This window comes from Leuciscus leuciscus, assembly GCF_965113295.1.
Source record: "Leuciscus leuciscus genome assembly, chromosome: 5".
Taxonomy (NCBI): domain Eukaryota; kingdom Metazoa; phylum Chordata; class Actinopteri; order Cypriniformes; family Leuciscidae; genus Leuciscus; species Leuciscus leuciscus.
Window position 1 is genome coordinate 41,256,443 of NC_138729.1, and position 20,776 is coordinate 41,277,218.

Below are 20,776 nucleotides of genomic sequence, written 5' to 3' on the forward strand. Positions count from 1 at the left end.
TAAATAAATCTCAGATAAAGTGATCAAAATGTACTCTTTTCTTCTAATAAAGCCTTTATATCTGTTTTTAAATCTCGAGTCTCTTCTGTCAGTTTATTACCTGATTTCACTCATTAAGACCATCATTTGGGAATTCTATCCAGCTAATTTGTTAACCCAAGAAGTGCATTTTGGCAAACAGTAAAGGTGGATATTGAACACTGAATGTTTTTTTCAATGGATTTTTGTACTTTACAAACAAACTCTCATTATAAATACAGCTATCCCAGCCTTCCATCATTTCCGCTTACGGCAGGCTCGGTCCTACTTCGCGGAAGGTCCGTCGAACAACAATGCGCAATGTTTAGTTCCGCACATGCGGGCGCAGTGAAATATGCCTTGGTGCAAACAGGGAGCTACAGACAAGCTTGTTCGAGAGTTTTTACGCACTGGATCTGCTGCAAGGTTTGAGTTTGTATGGAAACGTGTGATATGACGGCTAAATAGTGAATCTGTGTAGCTCAACTAGACGCAGGAAAGGACAGTAAAGTTGGTCCCAGCTGTTGCACTGGAGGCCAGCAGACATTCGCTTTTATTACTGTGTTTGTATTTCATTGATCATCACAGATGAATAAACATGCGAATCTGTCTTTATTTTGCTTTTTGCTGGTCTAGACCCAGTAAACATAAGTGCTGTAATGAACGTGTTCGGATGGTTCTCTTCCTAGCTTGATAGCCAGCAGTAGCTTATTCAAATTACTCCATCTGTCTTAACAATAGATGTGAAATGAACACTTATAGGTATTTAATGATTCAGAAAGCTTTAATTCAGTATGCAGCATGAATCTGAGCACGAAGTATGGCTTTAAATGTTTTACTTTCCCCCAAAAAAGTATGTTGTACGACGTACTGATGGCTTATGGGATTTTGCTAGAGAGCCAGACTTAATGCAAACACAGCTGTCAAGGTCAGAGGTAGTCTGCTGTCTGCCACAGGTGTCCCTCTGACATGTTTGTTTGTGATCAGTCTACATGAAAGGATCTGTAAATCTGCTCTTTAACTTTGTCACTTCATTTCAATCCAGTTGTCTGTGCTGGATGCAACCAAATTTGAAAACACTTATTTTTTTCTTTATGTTTTAGGAACAAGATGATGAAAAACTGGGGTGTGATTGGTGGGATAGCTGCTGCCATGGCCGCTGGAGTTTATGTACTATGGGGGCCAATTTCAGACAGGAAGAAGAAGAGAAAAGGTTTGTTTTGTCTTGGTAGTTAAAAGTCTTCAAGGAAGTTAAAGTCACTCTGAATTGAAAATTGACAATTTTTATGGAATATTGCTGTGTTTATTACAAATGATTTATCCATGCAAATCATATTTGTACATTCATGTGCTTTAATAAATAAAAAATAAAAAAACATTAACTTCAAACAACATCTCTTCACTGATGACGTGTACACAACCTTCCACTCACATGAGATTACAGCAAACAGCAAAAGACATGATCCAATCAATTCCTGATGGACAAAATTATGTCCCGTCCTAAATATTGGTTCTTGTTTATGTAGCTGTTTCACAGCAATAGCAAACCACAACAATCCAATCTAATCCCATTGGATAAAATCAAGTCTCGCCCTTGCGTCTTGAACAAGAAAAAAATGTAGGGCGGGACTTGATTTTTATTCAATGGGATTTGATTGGATTGTTGCGATTTGCTATTGCTGTGATCTCATGTGAGTGACAGGTTGTCCCGCCCTCGCACCAGTGAACATGTCATCAGAGAAGAGATGTCTCTGCAAGAGGGATGGGAAATTATTTTGATTAAAAATTACGAGGGCACATGAATTCAATAAAAAAATTATTTATACCATACAGCAATATTTCTTAAAAAAAACAAACAAGAATTGATTTCATGGTCACTTTAACCTTTATTATATAATAGACCGTTCTGCTGCTGGATGTGTAGGGCAATACAGTGCCTCAAAAAAAGGCAAACTAGTACATTTAAGCCGGGACTATATCTTGCAGCATAAGGATGCCACTTCATGAATTTGCTTTTCACAAATGAAAATGTTTAGAAGTATAAAACATAAAGTAGTAACCATTTTATGAAAGCAATGAGGCTCTAGGCTCTGTTATATTATGAATATATTAATAGCTATAAGGGTTGCAGGCACTGCAGTGTGTTGTGACTGTATGCACTGCTTAAATGAATCATGTCTCTCACAGGAATGGTTCTTTGCTTATTTAATTAAAATAAGAATAAGATGTATTTTTATTAATATTATTGTTATGAAATGTATAATTTCTCTTACAGGTATGGTTCCTGGTCTGCTTAATCTGGGGAACACATGCTTTATGAACTCACTTCTCCAGGGCCTGGCCGCGTGTCCTTCCTTCATCAGATGGCTTGAAGACTTTACAAGTGAAAGCAGTGTCCATCCAGAGAGAACAGAGAGAGAGACTCAGCTGTCCAGATCTCTGATGCAGTTACTTAAAGGTTCTTTACCATTCACTTCAGCGCACACAAATGCACAAAATGTTAATGCACACTAAAAGGGTGCTCTCTCCATTTTCCTTCCTTTATAAAGCCCTTTCAAGTCATGATCCTGGAGAAGATAATGTTTTAGATGCGGGAAGCCTTTTAGAAGCTCTCAGACTTTACAGATGGCACATCAGCTCCTTTGAGGAACAGGTAGGATGTTCTCAAAGAAAATGCTGTTGCATATTTTACAGGAATAGTTCCCCTAAAAATGGAGGAATTCATTAAAGACCCCCTGTGGTGAAAATCAAGTCTTTAATGTGTATATGTGGAAATTCATCAGTCAACACCATTGCTGAGTATTTTCTCCTTAAAAATGCAGTGTACAAAAGACAGTCTCAAAAACATGGTTTGAAACCGCCCCTGTTTCCTACCGTCACAAACATGTAACTTCGGCTGCGTCCAAAATTGCATACTCTTTTGAGTAATTACTTCACGACCGCTAAAAAAGTATGTTCTATATAATATGAGTGTGTGTAGGATAAATGTAATCTGGGATGTGCTACATTTGACATGCTGTCGTTATCATGTGACCTACGGTGTCAGTTGCGTCGCTTCACTGCCATTCACAAATTCTCTCCCGTGGCCTCATAGGATAGTAAAATCTCCTTCGTATGCACACTTCAGAATCTCGCCGGAAGAAGTAGGTAATCCGGGTACTTATTGGCTACTCTTTTATGAGTACTGTGAATTCGGACATACTTTTGTCACTCACTGTTTTCGCCTACTATGTACAGTGCCCTCCACAATTATTGAACCCCCTGGTAAATATGATCAAAATTGGCTGTAAAAAATAAATCTGCATCGATTATCCTTGTGATCTTTCATTCAAAAAATGTGCAAAATTCTAACCTTTCATTGAAGTAAAAGAATTGAAAGTGGGGGGAAAATCACATTATGAAATAAATGTTTTTCTCCAAAACATGTTGGCCACAATTATTGAAACCCCTAGAATTTTTTACGAGTAAAATATCTCTGAAGTATATTCCCATTAATATTTACCTTTTTTAGTACACCAGGGTGACTAGGAACATGAAACTGTCCAGCTATGACTTCGTGTTTCACAGGAGTTTAAATATGAGGAAACACAAAGGCCAAATCCCCTTAATCATCCATCACAATGAGTAAAACCACAGAATACAGTTCTGATGCGTAGCAAAAGATTGTTGAGCATCACAAACTAGAAAGTGGCTGTAAGACAATAGCTAAAGAATTGAAAATCCCCATTTTGACCATCAGGGCAATAATTAAGAAGTTATAACCAACTAAAGATGTTATGAATCTGCCAGGAAAAGGACGTGTGTCTATACTGTCTTAATGCACGGCGAGTATGAAAGTTTGAGTGGCCAAAGACTCTCCAAGGATCACAGATGGAGAATTGCAGAGATTAGTTGAGTCTTAGGGTCAGAAAGCCTAAAAAAAAAATTATCAAACAACCCCTACATCCCCACATGTTGTTTGGGAGGCTTTAAAAAAAAAACCTCCTCGCTCATCCAAAAACAAATTCCAGCAAATTTAATTGTCAGACACGACTGGATCTTCAAACAACACAGGGTTCTGTGGTCAGATGAGACTAAAACAGAGCTTTTTGGCAGCAAACACACTAGATGGGTTTTGTGAACACAAGGATAAAAAGTACCCCATGTGTACAATTTAATATACCATTGGATCTTTAATGTTGTGGGCATATTTTTCTGCTGGAGGTCCTGGACTTCTTGTTCAGATACATGGCATTGTGGATTCTATCAAATATCAACAGATAAAAAATCAAAACCTGACGCCTTCTGCTAGAAATCTTATAATGGGCCGTGGTTGGATCTTCCATCAGGACAACGATCCAAAACAAACATCAAAATCAAAACAAAAATTTGTTGTGGAGCACAAAATGAAGCTTCTGCCATGACCGTCTCAGTCCCCTGACCTGATGAGTGGGCTGAACTGAAGAGAAGAAGCACCAACATGGATCTGGGAATCTGAAGGATCTGGAGAGATTCTGTGTGGAGGAATGGTCTCTGATCTCTTGTCAGTTATTCTCCAAACTCATCAGGCATTATAGGAGAAGACTCAGAGCTGTTATCTTGGCAAAAGGAGATTGCAAAAAGTATTTAATAAAAGGGTTTCAATAATTGTGGCCAACGTGTTTTGGAGAAAAACATTTATTTCATAATGTGATTTTCCCCCCACTTTCAATTCTTTTACTTCAATGAAAGGTTAGAATTTTGCAAATTTTTTGAATGAAAGATCACAAGGATAATCGATGCAGATTTATTTTTTACAGCCCATTTTGATCATATTTACCAGGGGGTTCAATAATTGTGGAGGGCACTGTACTAGGGAAGTATGCGATACCAATGTCAACGAATGGGGCGGGGCTTTTCTCCACTGTCTTTCTATGCTTTTCAAAGTGTTCAGATGCTGATTTTTAGAAAGCACCTGTCTGACTCTGTTCTGGCGAACAGGAACATGGTTTGTGTAACATTAGCAACACATTATAAGCTGATAACATAATCAAACCAAAGGCTAATCATTTTAAGACATTGTGTAGTGTTTACAACAGTAAAGTTGACAGAGTGGATCAGGTAGTCCGAGCTTGTGCGATTGAGTGGAGGCGGGGGCTAATTTGCATATTCATGGTTCCGCGTATACTAAATGAAGCAAGGGCGTAGAGTTACATTTCAAGCTATTTTAAGGCTTGAAGAATTTTTTTTCAGAGGACCAAAAGTTTAAATATGCCATTTTGATTATCAAAGATAAGTTTTGAGGGAAATTTTTTTTAGACTGCAGTGGAACTTTAACTTAAAAATGACAATATAAATGAGCATTTCTTGCCTGATCTCCACAGGATGCTCATGAGCTGTTTCATGTTCTCACATCATCATTAGAGGAGGAACGGGAACGCCAACCCAGAGTTGCTCACCTGTTCGACATGCAAACACTGGAGGTAAACAAGAGCAGTCACCATTATTGCAATATTAGGACTCAAAAATAAATAGATATTCCATAGACATTTCTTACCACCCTACTGTTAATGCTTTCAGAAATCTGTGGAGTCCAAAGAAAAAAACATCAGCTGCAGAAGTGGAGGTAAATGAAGACTTTCTTCTTTAAACATTTAGACTTTCTTTTTTATTGCCTGAAATATATATATATATATATATATTTTTTAGCATTTAGTAATTTATCTTTTTCATCTCCAGGCCCATTACATCCGATTCCAAGTTTATGGAGGACTCGGCACCCTTTTCATGGGCGGTTAACAAGTTATATGGCTTGCAAGCGCTGTGAGCAGCAGGTGATCTTTTTCAGACTTTTTTTTTGTATTCAATTTTAAATACATTTTTTAGATTTAAAAAATATTTATGTCTACGCCATCTTATTGAAGCAATGGAATTGTTAACCCTCTCTATTTTTGTTTTCAGAGTCCTGTGCACTATGATTCTTTCGATAGCTTGTCTCTTTCAATCCCTTCAGTACAGTGGGTAATGCAAACTTATTCAGTATTTCACAATTACATGTGCAGAATAGCTTCCTCAAAAATTTTGTCATCACTATGACAGTTGAATTTGTATTACTCTGCAAACATCTTACAGACAAAAAGTATAGCCGGTGTATCATTCTTTCAGGGCCGACCTGTTACTTTGGACCAGTGTCTAAAGCATTTCATCTCCTCTGAAACCATCAAAGAAGTGGAGTGTGAAAACTGTACCAAGGTATCATATATGTTCAATTTAGCAATTTACCATTGTACCTCATCATTAATTTGCTGAACTGATTATCTCTGTTTCTTTGTAGCAACAGGCTGGAGAGCTTGTAAATGGAGAAGTCCTTGAGAGTCAGAGGACGACATTTGTCAAACAGCTGAAACTTGGGAAGGTACACAGTACATGTTTGAAATTCTCACATTTAGACCAACAGCCTTTCCTGAACTCTGACAGTTGGCTTATAAAAGATTAAAGGCCCGTTCACGCCAAAAATGATAAATATAACGATAATGTCCACACTGACTCACAATATCATTCTGTTTATTCTAAGTGCACACTAGAGTTTTGTCGTTTGCCACTTTAAATGCTTGATGAATGGATTCTGATTGGCTGTCAATGTTTTTATCGTTCATCTGCTGAAAAAATATTGCTGTGAAAGTGATTCCAACTATATCGTTCCTCTGTGCTGTTATTGCTGTGGTGTGGATTCTGCTATTCTTTTAAGTTCAGAACCATTTTAAAAATGATATATTTATCATTATAGTTACTGTCCTTGGTGTGAACAGGCCTTAACAGCGCTCTTAAGTAATACCCTGTTGGTTTGTGTGTGTATTTCTTTTCACGTTTAGTTGCCTCAGTGCCTCTGCATCCACTTGCAGAGACTGACGTGGTCTAAAGAGGGCACTCCCATAAAGAGGCAAGAGCATGTTCAGTTTACTGAGTATTTGTCTCTGGATCGATACAAACATTGCACTGCTGGTCAAAACCTGCAGAGGACCAGCAGAACAAACAAACCCATATCTGTCAAAGCTGCCGGAGAACAAAAAGACAAAACCATTGCCAATGGTGTTGGTAAGAGATGTGAACTTTTCCGTTGGTTATCAACGTGATGTGATGCTGTCGTTTAGATCTGTAAATATGGGTTTACTCCAGATAAAGGTTTATTTATCTGTGAAACCAATTAAATCTCATTGCAATCCTTTTGCTATTTATAATAATAATAATAACTATTATTATTGCATTATTATTATTATTATTAATACTACTAATACTATTATTATTATTCTATAGAATGTATACAAAATAAAATGTCTTAAGATGAATTTTAAAGTTCTCTTTAGATTTGTCAATATGGATTTACTAATATAGATAGATATATTAAAGCCATTTTGCTTTTTTTATAATAACAAATAATGATGATAATTATTCTTATTATTTATATTTTGTATTATTAATACTAATACTATTCTATAGTATGTATACAAAATCTTTAGTGTCTTAACCCTCTGATGGTTTACGGGGTCTTTTTGACCCCAAATGACAAAAAAAAATGTTCCCTTTGTCCAAATGGTATGAAACCTTCTACGGCTCTCCACACTTTCTAGATCTACAAAAAAAAAAATTTATTGGAATGATATCTGTTTTTATGTTAGCGTGACAAAAATTGTGACACTCGTGGTCTTCAATCAAAATAGACAAAATTCATCATCAAAATCAGAAACAACGCAGAACACATCGACAGAAATGGCACAAATAAAGTGGCACACTTCCACCAATGCAAAAAAAGTACAAAAAAATGCTAAACTTTGACAAAAATATTTTATTTTTGTTATAATTGTGATTTTATAATATTTAGATCTGAATCCAACTTGTGAAAAGATATCTTTCAGGTAGTCAAATAGAAAAATAGCATATAGTGGAGCTCTATGGCCATCTAGTGGTTAAAGTGATTTTATTTTTATTTTAAAACTGCATTTTCCAAATAATGGGCATAAATGTTACATTAAACCATTTAAAATGATCCATGTTATCCCCATGAATGAAAGTTAGAAATCTGGGTCTTTTATAAAGTGAATTTTACATCAAATGCAGTTTTTTTGTAAAAAGCTTATTTAAATAAATATTTATTTATTTATAGAAATTTAAAAGATATCATAAATTCTCCAAAAACTGCACAAATGTTGAGTAAAAACATTAACAAACAGAGTAAAATTACATTTGTAAAAAAAACAACTATTATCTTGTTACAAAATTAAATGTTATTGTCTGGGGTCTCTGGAGACCCCAAAAAACACGAGTGTAGACATAAATAAAGACCATCAGAGGGTTAAGATTAATTTCAATGCTGATGTTGTCATTTAGATCAGTGAATATGGATTTACTCTAGATAAAAAGCAATCAAATATCCGTGCAATTTCTTTGCTATTTTTATAATAATAATAGTTGTTGTTACTATTATTATGAATTGTTATTATATATTTTTCCTATAGAATACATATATAAATATATTTTTGAGTGTCTTCATTAAGATTAATTTCAATTTCTTTTGCTGATTCAGAACATTGCAACAACAATAAGCCACTGTCCAATGGAACCTTTCCCTCTGTCTTTCTACACTCACCAGGACTGAGCTCACAACTCAACCTCACTTACGACTACAGGTAGATGCATGCATGCTATTATAAAGAGAACTAGAAAATACTGTATACTTAGATTTTTTTTAAACTGCTTCTAAGCTGAACTTTTCATACTACCTTAACTTTTTTCCCCAGCCCCTCAGAGTACCTCTTCCGCTTAACAGCTGTGCTGGTTCACCATGGTGACATGCACTCGGGACATTTTATCACTTACCGCCGCTGTCCTGCTGCTCCCCGTGGAACTTCTCCTTTTAGCTCCCAGTGGCTCTGGGTTTCTGATGATTCTGTGAGGAAAGCCAGCCTTCAGGAGGCGCTCTCCTCCAGCGCATACCTGCTGTTTTACGAACGAGTGCGAAGGCACAGTCTGAGGGTAGAAGAGTAACATGTCAGCTGACCCGGGTTACTTATTCTTAGTTTAAATCTAGAATGTTAACCCTTGTTCCTCTCCATTTCAGGCCTTGCTACTCTGGCCAAGTGCAATCGTGCATCTCTGTGCATGCAGTTTGCATGCATGTTGTTTCTGATCTCTCTTTGTGAGAAAGAGAGAGTGAAGACAAGGGTTCTGTATATCATAGTTTCCACGTTAATCTTGCTCAGTGTCAACGGCGGTTGTTTTTTTTAGTAAACTCTTAATTCTTTATCTGAGCATAGGAATGATGCCAGTCATGATTATTAGTTGCCACTGAAATGGGATTCACATTGAGACTTGAACAGGAAAACTCATGATAATGTTTTGTTGCAAATTGACCCAGAATTGTTGCCTTCCTCATTAAGCTAATGATTTGTTAGACAGAAAATATTTTTACATGGTTTCTCATGCAGTTTTTTTTATGTAATTAGCGATAATTTGTCTTTGTCAATGAATTACCCATTGTTAATAATGTGTTTATGCAATTCACATATAACGGTCTTTTGTAACATGTAAACCCCAAGCAGTTTTTGTTTCACATTTTGGAGTTAAAGAACACAAAACCATAGGATAGATCCTCATCAGGTGTTGTGTCTACATGTAGATCAGTTTTTCTATAAATCCAAATTTTTTGGTTTGTTGTACGATTAACATATGCTATCATTTCAACTTTAGTGAATGCATAGAAGGAAAATTTAGCAGGAATATTCCAGATCCTGAGTATTTAATACCACAGATTTTCAGAAGACATTAATATTAGTCTACGTCCATTTCCAGTGTTATGTAAGCTCCTTGTTATATGTTGATTGTAAATTATGCTATTTGCACAAACAATTGTATATTTTTATGGTATTGGTGTGTATGATTGTGTGGGTGAACTTTTTTCACATATAAATTAAATTAATTCCGCAACAGTAATATATTTCCTTTAACCGTTTTCCACTTCTTCACAAAGTTTTTTTGGTCTTGAAATTGTCTCCGAATCTTTGCAAATGAAAGCTATGCTAGAGGGGAAGACTTGGGATGTGGTGCACAAGTCATTTAAAAAATTGTTTTGCTTTGTGTTTTTTTTTTACAGCCCCTGTCATCATTCATATTCATTATTTAAAAATGTAATTAATATTCTGCCTAATATCTTCGCTTGTGAGAACAATAGTCATGCAGGTTTGACCGCATGTTCTATCCCTTTAAAAAGAATTGATGTATCTCAGCACGTGGACTTTAGGGCGTGGTCATGTGGAAGTAAACGAATAGGATTTGCACAGAGCCGTTCTGTTCTATGACGTACACGAACACGTCCACGCACGTTCGACCCTCCTCAGTCCTCGTCAAGGATTTGCACTTTGTTAAGAAAACGTTGGTCCCTGATGACCCAAGTGCACACACGTTGTACTAGTAAAGTAAACTGACGATGCCAACGCAAAGTGTACTTGTCCGAGATCCCTCTTTTCCGGCGAGGGTACTGCAGCAATACCTGAGTTTGTTAAAGCAATATCCAATCATCACCAAATCGGTTACGAGGTCAGTTTACATCTTTGTTAAAGCTAGTTGGCTAGCTGTATTTCGGGGACTAGTTACTAATATTACGTTACCATGCTGACAGCCAAGTTTGCATTATCGTTTCGTTATCTTAGTTAAACCACTAACAAATCACTATGCATTCAAACATTACACACTGATCATATAATATCAATACTCGATCTAACATTGACGAATTCTGCTTGCAGTGACAAGTACAATTTATTTATTTATTTTACTATTTTGCTCAAAACAGTACAACATATAGGCCTATTACCAGTCGTTTACTTTTTGTTATTTCACAAAAATCGCGGAATTTCTTTTAAGTATTGATAATGATAGTCACTGTAACTGTTAGTTACAATTTCTTCTGGTTGGTAAATTCACACCTGTATGAAGATGAAATGTCCCTATACGATAATGATACTTAATAATTTATAATTTTTTTTATAGTTATTATTAATATAACAACAGGGAAATGTGAGGTCAGTTTTATTTTATATAAAATATTTTTAAAACAAGTTAATCACTAAAAATGATAAATAAATAAAAACTTAATAAAATAAAATAAAGCGTTATAGCAAAATATCTGTTTACTTTATCCATTACTTTTTTTTTATGTAAGCTTAAGCCATGAGGGACTTTGCAATAAGTCTTTTTTCATTGGTTGTTTGCACTTTGGAGGGTGGGGCAATCAAGTCCTATCAAAAGTAACCAAACACAAAAAGACAAGTGTCTTCTTCATTAGATGCAAGACCATTTGGGTACAGTGACACAATGGTTGTTTTGTCCTTTCTTACAGTGGCATTCTATCTGCTTTGGGGAATCTTCTGTCTCAAGCATTGGAGTACAGGAAGCACAGCAAAGAAAATAGCCCAAAAAAGAAAATCAACGTTCTGGGACCTGTACACTTTGCAATTTATGGGTAGAATGATTTGTTGAATGAGTTAAATAATTCAATTTGATTGCATATACATTGCAGGACACATTAAGTCGTTTTACAAAAGGATTAAATATTTAATATCAGAACTGTTATACGATGAGTTATAAATGTTTAAAATGTCTCTTTGATTTTTTTCAGACTTTTTATCACAGGTCCACTCAGTCATTACTTCTACCAGCTCCTGGAGGTGCTTTTGCCAACCACTGTCCCATACTGCCTGATCAAGCGCCTTCTGCTGGAACGGCTCATATTCGCCCCGGCTTTCCTCTTGCTCTTCTATGTGGTTATGAATGCTTTGGAGGTAATGTTTCATAACTGAACTTCTTTGTGACATTAATCAAAGTTACTACTTAATTGGACTGAAAATATGTTTTCTTAGAGTGCTTTTTCTGATATTACCTTTCATGTAGTGTGTAATATAGCTGTTTGTGAATGTAAAAGGTCTGCAAAGTTCAAAGTCCAAAGTGCATGACAAATGGAGTTATTGTCTCTGAAAAGAAAGACCCGATTCTGGACTGCCTATATGTAGTTTTGTAACAAATTTGCCTAATTCCAGCCTCGGTCTTCATCGGCTCTGCAAACAACGTCTACTTTGACCCTCAAACACTGTAGTTGTAGCTGAGGCCTGGAAGAGTTTGGTTTGTGTTGTCGAGAAGACGCTGTTTTCTGCGCTGCGGAAGCAAATCCACTTTGCGTGCACTTCCAAAGGATGAGGATGTGAAGAGTCAGTAAAACCAACAACATTGTTACTGTTTGCTTCACTATAAGTGCTGAGGAAGCCTCCAAAGTAGAGCTGTAATCGGGCCTTAAAAGTTCGGCCCGAAAAGGCCCGAGCCCGACAGAGTTTGGCCCGAGCCCGACAAGTACATTTTGATTGACAGCTTTTTAAAAGCCGAACCCGTTTACAGCCCGACTGTCCAAAAGGCCGTCTATCAGCAGTGATAAGAGTGTCGGAGAATAGCGCGGACACGCGCTTCACACCGCGAGCCGGCACACGCACCACTCGGCGGAAAAGGGAGAGAAAGGAAAAAAGAGACTGCGCCGCACGCACACAGCTTTGTCTTTCGTAAAAAAAAGGAGTAATTTATACATTTTTTAACATCATTTATTCATGACTAACGGAGGCTAGAGGCCACTTGGAAGTTGGAACAAAGAAATAAAATAAGTCCTCCAGAGACCAGCCTCCATTTCACCTCCTCAAGATCCATTTTCACGCTAATCTAAACACATCACCTGACCGCTCATTTACCACGCAACCCGAAGCGCGAGCCCGAGCCCGGCCCGAGCCCGTGTAAAATAATAGAAATTAAGACCGAACCCGACCAAACCCGTCGGGTCCCGTCGGGTCCCGTCGGGTTCGGGCAAAGATCTTCAGCTCTACTCCAAAGATGTAATGTTAATGAAAGTTTAGTTTCTGACACACACTCTAAGCGGTGGACCTATCACAACAGACTGGGCCATCTGACCAATCAGAGCAGAGTAGGCTTTCTGAAAGGAGGGGTTTAGAGAGATCGAATCTTTTATGAACCATTTCAGAAAAAAGTTTTTGACCTTGAATGCATGTTAAACTATTGTAGCATAATAGGGGCACTTTAAATACAGCACAACAATGCGTTTTAGGACATATTTCTGCATTTGTTTACACTTACTTCATTTTCTGGACATACCTCTATATGCAACTTTGTTGTTGTTACTGTTGTTGACACATTGTTTTACCATTTAATGAGAAGTTGGTAGTAATTGTGGTGGAGGATGGATGAAGCAAGCATGTGATTTTCGTAATCTTGTGGAGTGTAAGGCAACAGGACTGGTTGTCACTCATAGATCACGCAGCAATCATTTCATTAAAAGCAGATCTTATGTGAGCCATCCTTCATGATACTCAACTTTGACCAGAATATAGAGTATAGCTGCTGGTCAATGAACTTCATCTGTTTGCTGATCCAGTGTTCAGTCTCAGCTCACGAGGTGGTTCTGATTAGTGTTGTTGACAGAGGCTTTGATTTCTCTGTGAATCTACATACTGTAAGGCCAAAAGTCAACAAAGTACAACATTGATTCAGTTTTTTTTCTTTTTAGTTTAAAGGGATTTAATTTTTCGAAAGAGCTGCCAGTGTCACACCACCTGATATGTCTGCCCTAATTACAAATGACATCTAACTAATATTGTAACTGTAACAGGGCGAACAAGACGTGAGGCGTGCGGATCCATGTGCAAGCTTTTATTTATAAACATGGTAAACAGGCAAGGGTCAGACAACGGTAAACAGGTATGGTACGGGCAAGACACAAGAGAGATCCTAGGGCAAGCGTGGGTCTACGATCGGTGAACAATATCCAACAGGGCAAGGCAGAGAGATAATCCAGGTACACAAGCAATGATCCAAACGAGGGGCAAACAGAGTCCGAAGGGCAAGGCAAAGGGTTAATCCAGGAAACACAGGCAGATATCAAAACAGGCAAGGCAAGATTTAAAACAACTGAGTGGGCTTCGTAGAGTAGCTGTCGCTAGGATATGCGCTATACAATACTCGACGATCACAGAGAGAATGTCCAAGGCTTATAAAGAGTGTGTGATTGGGTGATAGTGATTGTGAGATAGTTCTCAGCTGGGAGCGTGATTAGTGTAATCAGCTGTGTGTGTTGTCCGTGTAATGGATGATGGGAAATGCAGTCCAGTGTGCTGTGTGGTGTGAGATTCAATATGATGGAGAAGCGACCTCTGGTGGCTATCGGGCGGAAGGCCACAGACCAGATTCGTGACAGCGCCCCCCCCACAAGGAGCGGCTTCCAGACGCTCCAATACAATCCAGGAGGGCGGTGGAGCGGAGGCGGACCCGGGGGCGGGCTGGAGATGGCCACCGCCGAGCCCTCTGAGTGGAGCAGAAGAGGGCCTGGAGATTGCGACAGGATGGCAGGCCAGGACGGAGCAGGCTGTGAAGGCGACCAGGGAGGAGACGACCCTTCAGGCGGCCAGGGAGGAGCAGACGGTTCAGGAGGCCAGGGAGGAGACGACGGTCCATCGGGTGACCAGGGCGAAGCAGACTTTCCAGGAGGTCGTGCAGGTGGCCAGGGCTGAAACGACAGTCCATCGGGCGGCCAGGGCGGAGACTTTCCCTCGGGCGACCAGGGTGGAGACGACCCCTCGGGCGGCCATGGCACAGGAACAGACACCGGCTCAGGAACTGGAACAGACACCACCGGCACAGGAACTGGAACAGACACCACCGGCTCAGGAACCGACAACACCGGCTCGGCGGTGGCCATCTTGTCCGAAGACACAGGCTCGGCAGGCGTGACGTGAACAGGCTCGGCGGCAGCCATCTTGTCCGAAGACCCAGGCTCGGCAGGCGTGACGTGAACAGGCTCGGCGGCAACCATCTTGTCCACAGACACTGGATCCGGCACGGCAGCGGCCATCTTGTCCGAAGACACAGGCGTGGAGTCGGCCATCATGTCCGAAGACACAGGTGTGGAGTCGGCCATCTTGTCCGAAGACACTGGCGTGGAAGACGTGGCGTACACAGTATCTGGCTCTGGCTGGACAGGACTGACGTGAAGCTCTGGCTCGGCAGGACTGACGTGAAGCTCTGGCTCTGGCTCGGCAGGACTGACGTGAAGCTCTGGCTCTGGATCAGCGCGCTCTGAGCTTGACGGGACCAGCGGCGGCGAGGGCTTTGAGCTGGGTAGGGCCAGTGGCGAAGAGGACTCTGAGCTGGTTAGGACCAGCGATGACGAGGGCTCTGAACTGGACGGAACCAGCGGCGAAGAGGGCTCTGAGCTGGGCAGGACCAGCGGCGAAGAGGGCTCTGAGCTGGACGGAACCAGCGATGAAGAAGGCTCTGTGCTGGGCGGAACCAGCGGTGAAGAGGGCTCTGAGCTGGGCGGAACCAGCAGCGAAGAGGGCTCTGAGTTGGGCGGAACCAGCGGCGAGGAGGGCTCTGAGCTGGGCGGAACCAGCGGCGAGGGTTTTGTGCTGGACGGGACCAGCGACAAAGGCTTTGAAAACTCTGGCTCGGGGAGGACGGCGCTCACAGGCGACTGGCTCTGGCTCTGGCGGGCAGACGACTGGCTCTGGTTCGGCAGGGACTTCGACGGAAAGAGACTCTGGAACGGTGGTTTTGGCAGGATGAGACCCCATTCGGCCGATCTTCTTGGCCCTCCGTGCTGACATGAGCGGTGGGTCCATCACGCTGGACATTAATCTAGGACGTCCAGAGACCAATCCGGTGATGGGCCTGATGGGTGGCATGACGTGATCCTCATCCGCGACACACACAGTGAATAGTGAGCCAACAGTCAAAGCAAAATCAAAAAAAGCACTCAGTGATGAACGTGGACCCTCATGTCTAAAATGAGATTGCAATGGTTGATTAATGCCATCACAAAAAAATCTCAATCAAGATAATGTCCGGTAAATCAGAATAATGAGCGAAGGCTAAAAACTCTCTAATATGGTTCTCTAGTGATCGTGAGCCTTGTTTGAGGGCAAACAATAGTCTTGTAGTGTCCATACCTGACAAATGTCCATCTGAAAAGTTGCTGGATCCTTGTGTGGTCGAGTATTCTGTAACAGGGCGAACAAGACGTGAGGCGTGCGGATCCATGTGCAAGCTTTTATTTATAAACATGGTAAACAGGCAAGGGTCAGACAACGGTAAACAGGTATGGTACGGGCAAGACACAAGAGAGATCCTAGGGCAAGAGTGGGTCTACGATCGGTGAACAATATCCAACAGGGCAAGGCAGAGAGATAATCCAGGTACACAAGCAATGATCCAAACGAGGGGCAAACAGAGTCCGAAGGGCAAGGCAAAGGGTTAATCCAGGAAACACAGGCAGATATCAAAACAGGCAAGGCAAGATTTAAAACAACTGAGTGGGCTTCGTAGAGTAGCTGTCGCTAGGATATGCGCTATACAATACTCGACGATCACAGAGAGAATGTCCAAGGCTTATAAAGAGTGTGTGATTGGGTGATAGTGATTGTGAGATAGTTCTCAGCTGGGAGCGTGATTAGTGTAATCAGCTGTGTGTGTTGTCCGTGTAATGGATGATGGGAAATGCAGTCCAGTGTGCTGCAGGGCTGGACTGGGACAGAAAATCGGCCCTGGCATTTTGGCCCAGACTGGCCCACTACATATGATCATAAACACCACCCATCTTTGCATGCCCTTGAATATGTTTTTGTTCAACTCCTATTCATTAAAACCACTAATGCCATGTAATGAGTGAGTATAAACGAGTGAGAGTTAACAGATGAAATAAGTACAACATTTTAATTTATTAATACAATTGAACTATACTCCACAGTGATGCATCCAAAAAACAAGCTATAAGCTGCATTGGCATAGCAATACCAGTGTTTCTCACAGGATTTTTGGTAAAACTGTGGTGGGTGGACCTCAGTCCTTCTAGGGGGGTTTGGGGGCAGGCTCCCCCTAAGAAAATTTTGTGAATTTTAATGTTATATTCATCAATCTGGTGCAGTTTGAGGGTTCGAAATTAAAAGCTCCAACCCATATTCAGTGTGCAAATTAAACAAAGAAAAAATCAAACTTCTATATTACACTACTACATAATAATAATTATAATATGAATCTCATGACAGTAGCCTAATAGCCATATATTGTAAAACAAATGCACTGAAAACTAAAGAAAACTTTCATAATTAGTTTTGTACTAATTTCTAAACTTGAAAGAGATAAGCACATGATCTTTTATTTTGACGGAAACTGCATCAAGCTTTTATTTTGGCGGAAAACATGGATAAAAACGCGTCTCTTTAAACTTCTAGTAAATTTCTGTAATCGTCAACTATGCAGATGTGGAAATAATGCGTAACTGGGTAATGGGTTCCTACACTCATAGCCAAAGTGTTTTGAACGTAGTTCTGCTTACCGCAGACTCTACCCTTTCTCATCTCTCTCCTGATCCTCCTCACGATCCTCCTCATCAGCCACTGGAGCTGATGAAGGTCCTGCTTCTGCAGAAAACATATATTTTGACACATTTTACAGCGTCTGCTTGAAGTATCTATTTTTCACGCTATTTCTCTGCACATTCCTTGCGTTTCTTCTCCATGTCTCAGACTATTTTGACAGATACACACTGACATTGCACGCTCACTCAAAGCCCAAAGGGGGAGGTGTTTAAAGATGTGATTGGGCCAGCCCAGTGTCAATCAAGAAAACAACCAATGGGCCGCTGATCTACGCGTTTCATTGGCCGGTCTGTCAGTGGAAAAAAAACTAACGCTTACTTTTTTTTGACCAATGCATTACACCGGCACTAACCCAGCGCCGTCAATTAAACAAAACAAAACGAATGGGCCACCAATGTATGAGTTTTATGGGCCGTAAAAAAAAAAAAAAAGTATGAGATGTATCGGCCCAAAAAGCACGTCGGCCCACCGGGCATTTTCCCGGTATGCCAGATTACCAGTCCAGCCCTGGTGTGCTGTGTGGTGTGAGATTCAATATGATGGAGAAGCGACCTCTGGTGGCTATCGGGCGGAAGGCCACAGACCAGATTCGTGACAGTAATACTGAACTTTTTTCCCTGTTTCACCTTGTGCTTGGAGACACACACACACACACACACACACACACACACACACACACACACACACACACACACACATCCGGAGACATGCACAAGGAAGAGAACACAGAGAACAGAAGTTATTATAAAGCATATGCAGATAAACACAAGTTAAAATAAATCTAAAAGTTAGGGTTAGGGTGATTACGTTTACTACGGAAGCTTGTTTCCGCCACAGAATAAAAAATATAATAAGTAATTGTGACTTTTTATCTCACAATTCTGACTTTTTTTCTTGTAGTTGGGAGTTTATATCTTACCATTCTAATAAAAAAGTCAGAATTGAGATATAAATTTGCAATTCTGACTTTTTTCCTGTAATCGCAAGTTTATATCTTGCAGTTCTGATGTTATTTCTCACAATTTTGAGTTTATATCTTGTAATTCTGAGTTTAAAAAAGTCAGAATTGCGAGTTTATATCTAAAAAAAAAAAAGCTTTTCTCAGAATTGCGAGATATAAATATTTTTATATCTCTGAGAAAGAATTGTGAGATAAAAAGTGTTTGTTTTTTTTATTCTGTGGCGGAAACAAGCTTTCGTTTTACAGCTACTATAATGTGCACTAAACTTATTTTATCTTATATTTCTAATTCATGAGATATTCTGTTTATGGTGGCACAACATCCTTGTGATCCTGAAAATAATGAAAATGAGATCTTTGCAGGGCAAGACAATCACAGATGTTCAAAAGAAAATAAAAGCAAGTTACTGGCCTGCAATGAAGATGAACTGGAAGGTTTGGACCCCGTTTCAGTTTATCAACATCAACTATATACCTGTACAGGTAAGCACAAGAGCATGACACCATTTCCTCTCCTTCATATTGATCTCTGATTCATTATCTCACTTTCGTTTCCTTTAATCTTTTCACAGTTTCGAGTGCTGTTTGCCAACCTGGTTGCCCTGTTCTGGTATGCCTATCTAGCCTCTGTTAGGAAATGAAACCACAAAACCAGTTAAAGTGAGCCTAGGTTGGTTTAAGATGAGTCCAGTTTGTGCCTTTAAAGGACTAATGTGTAGCACTGTTTTTAATATCTTCCAGAACAACTGACAGGGAATATTGGTCGTCTTCTGTAAAATAACTGTAATGTAGATCAATATTGAGATTTTACTGCTACTTCCATTGACTGTTATTGAATTATTACCCTGAATTGAATATTTTTAGAAAAGATCTGTCGTGAGATTTATTATGCTCATACTGTGTCTTTCTGCTTGTGGAGGCACTGACAATGATGTCAGCATTTTGATTGTGTTGTATTTGATTAATAAAAATAAAATAAAAACAATTTACTAATACTATTATTATCTTTACTCTTTAACAGAGTTTATTCTAAGATTTACATAAATAGCAGTGACCTTGCTAATATGTTTTGTATACTTGTATAGCCCTGCAAACAAAGTTGCCTCACTCTCAAACACACTATCAGTTTGTGATTGTTTTGAAACTCGCCCCCACACCGAGTTTCCTTTTCAGTTATTATTCAGCGACTTTCTGTTTCCATACTTCAGAAAACCTGTGAGCATGACAGGCCATAAACATGACGTAGGGCACAAACATCTGGGTGTGTTCAAGGCTTTATAAACATGCACGAGAATTACGTCATAGTGGAATTTTTGTAGATTGAACCAATTTCAAATAGTGTACAGTATGGACAGATCTTTGTTCCTTAATGCTTTTATTATTATATAACATTTGTGTAATATGCATTAGCCTAACTATGCAATTATACGATGTAATTTCCTTGATCAAATAATGCTCATGTTGACTTTGTTTGTTGCCACAAAGTGCTATAAAGTGCAGCAGTTTACTTGTGGATATTCAACATCACGAAAATGTGTTTCGTTGACAGCTATTTACACAACCTTAATTTTCCATTCTGCTCATTATGAGTGATTCATTGGAAAGATATGGTATTTCCCATTGTCATGTGACGAGGGAAACCCAGGTGAGCCGAAACATGCCATATAAAGCAACCCCGCCCAGTCCCAATGTGCACAACAGCGTGCCGATCTGTTTTAATCACTTTCCATTCATCATTTATCTTATAATTGTTATGTATGGTTTCTGGAGAAATGTGATCAGTTTGTATTAAAAAGAAAGGCAATGATATGACAAAGAAAAATATACTTTAACTGTTCAGATGTAACTTTGTTCTTTTATGCAATTCCAAGAATGTCTTCCTTAATATTCTACATTCTTGGGCCAGAGAGTAAACATCTTATGATGTGCCTGGCATTGTAATCTAGGTGCAGGATTTGTTTTTTTATATAGGGTTATTTAAGTGCACTCAGCCGGGGGCTCAGCAAACTTACAATGTAGCCTCAAGATGACTTCTAATCATTTAAAATAAAGAACAAGAATTATTAAAACTGGCTAAATATCAGTATATTTCTTATTTTAGTTCACCCCCTCAGCATTAGATTTTCTTTTCTTTGAGGAACGAGGGCTCCGATCTTGGAAAACCTGGATAGGTCGCCTACCCTAATTGTAAAAGCGTGCTTTTAGACCTGGAAAAGTCCTGTAAAATAATAAAACTTTAAAACTTATCAGACATTTAAAAAATAAAATAAAGAATAGGCTATAGTCCACATTTTTGTAGCTGTGCCAATCTTTAAAATATTTTATTGGGTAATTTTTTTTTTTTTTTTTTTACTTTTCCAGTAAA

At 39.4% G+C, this 20,776-nt stretch overlaps 2 protein-coding genes across 2 annotated transcripts; both read left to right on the top strand.

Moving 5' to 3' along the window:
• The first annotated feature begins 306 nt into the window (after positions 1 to 306).
• Positions 307 to 9,963, top strand: usp30 (ubiquitin specific peptidase 30). The gene is made up of 13 exons (XM_082170344.1): positions 307 to 444; positions 1,122 to 1,231; positions 2,294 to 2,476; positions 2,568 to 2,671; positions 5,361 to 5,459; positions 5,557 to 5,602; positions 5,716 to 5,810; positions 5,938 to 5,997; positions 6,142 to 6,228; positions 6,311 to 6,391; positions 6,849 to 7,071; positions 8,558 to 8,660; positions 8,772 to 9,963. Exons 1-13 carry the CDS (start codon positions 374 to 376, stop codon positions 9,016 to 9,018), a joined length of 1,509 nt encoding a protein of 502 aa, XP_082026470.1. The 5' UTR covers positions 307 to 373; the 3' UTR covers positions 9,019 to 9,963.
• Positions 9,964 to 10,328: 365 nt separating this feature from the next.
• Positions 10,329 to 19,396, top strand: pxmp2 (peroxisomal membrane protein 2). The gene is made up of 5 exons (XM_082170392.1): positions 10,329 to 10,566; positions 11,366 to 11,488; positions 11,645 to 11,807; positions 18,775 to 18,894; positions 18,984 to 19,396. Exons 1-5 carry the CDS (start codon positions 10,457 to 10,459, stop codon positions 19,050 to 19,052), a joined length of 585 nt encoding a protein of 194 aa, XP_082026518.1. The 5' UTR covers positions 10,329 to 10,456; the 3' UTR covers positions 19,053 to 19,396.
• Positions 19,397 to 20,776: the final 1,380 nt, after the last annotated feature.

What these genes read in the sequence shown, in the direction of transcription:
- usp30 (XM_082170344.1), top strand. Translation starts at nt 374, where the DNA reads ATGCCTTGGTGCAAACAGGGAGCTACAGACAAGCTTGTTCGAGAGTTT. An exon ending in TCGACATGCAAACACTGGAG is followed by an intron (nt 5,460 to 5,556) that starts GTAAACAAGAGC and finishes TAATGCTTTCAG; the next exon opens with AAATCTGTGGAGTCCAAAGA. An exon ending in CATCAGCTGCAGAAGTGGAG is followed by an intron (nt 5,603 to 5,715) that starts GTAAATGAAGAC and finishes TTTCATCTCCAG; the next exon opens with GCCCATTACATCCGATTCCA.
- pxmp2 (XM_082170392.1), top strand. Translation starts at nt 10,457, where the DNA reads ATGCCAACGCAAAGTGTACTTGTCCGAGATCCCTCTTTTCCGGCGAGG. An exon ending in ATCACCAAATCGGTTACGAG is followed by an intron (nt 10,567 to 11,365) that starts GTCAGTTTACAT and finishes CCTTTCTTACAG; the next exon opens with TGGCATTCTATCTGCTTTGG. An exon ending in TCAACTATATACCTGTACAG is followed by an intron (nt 18,895 to 18,983) that starts GTAAGCACAAGA and finishes ATCTTTTCACAG; the next exon opens with TTTCGAGTGCTGTTTGCCAA.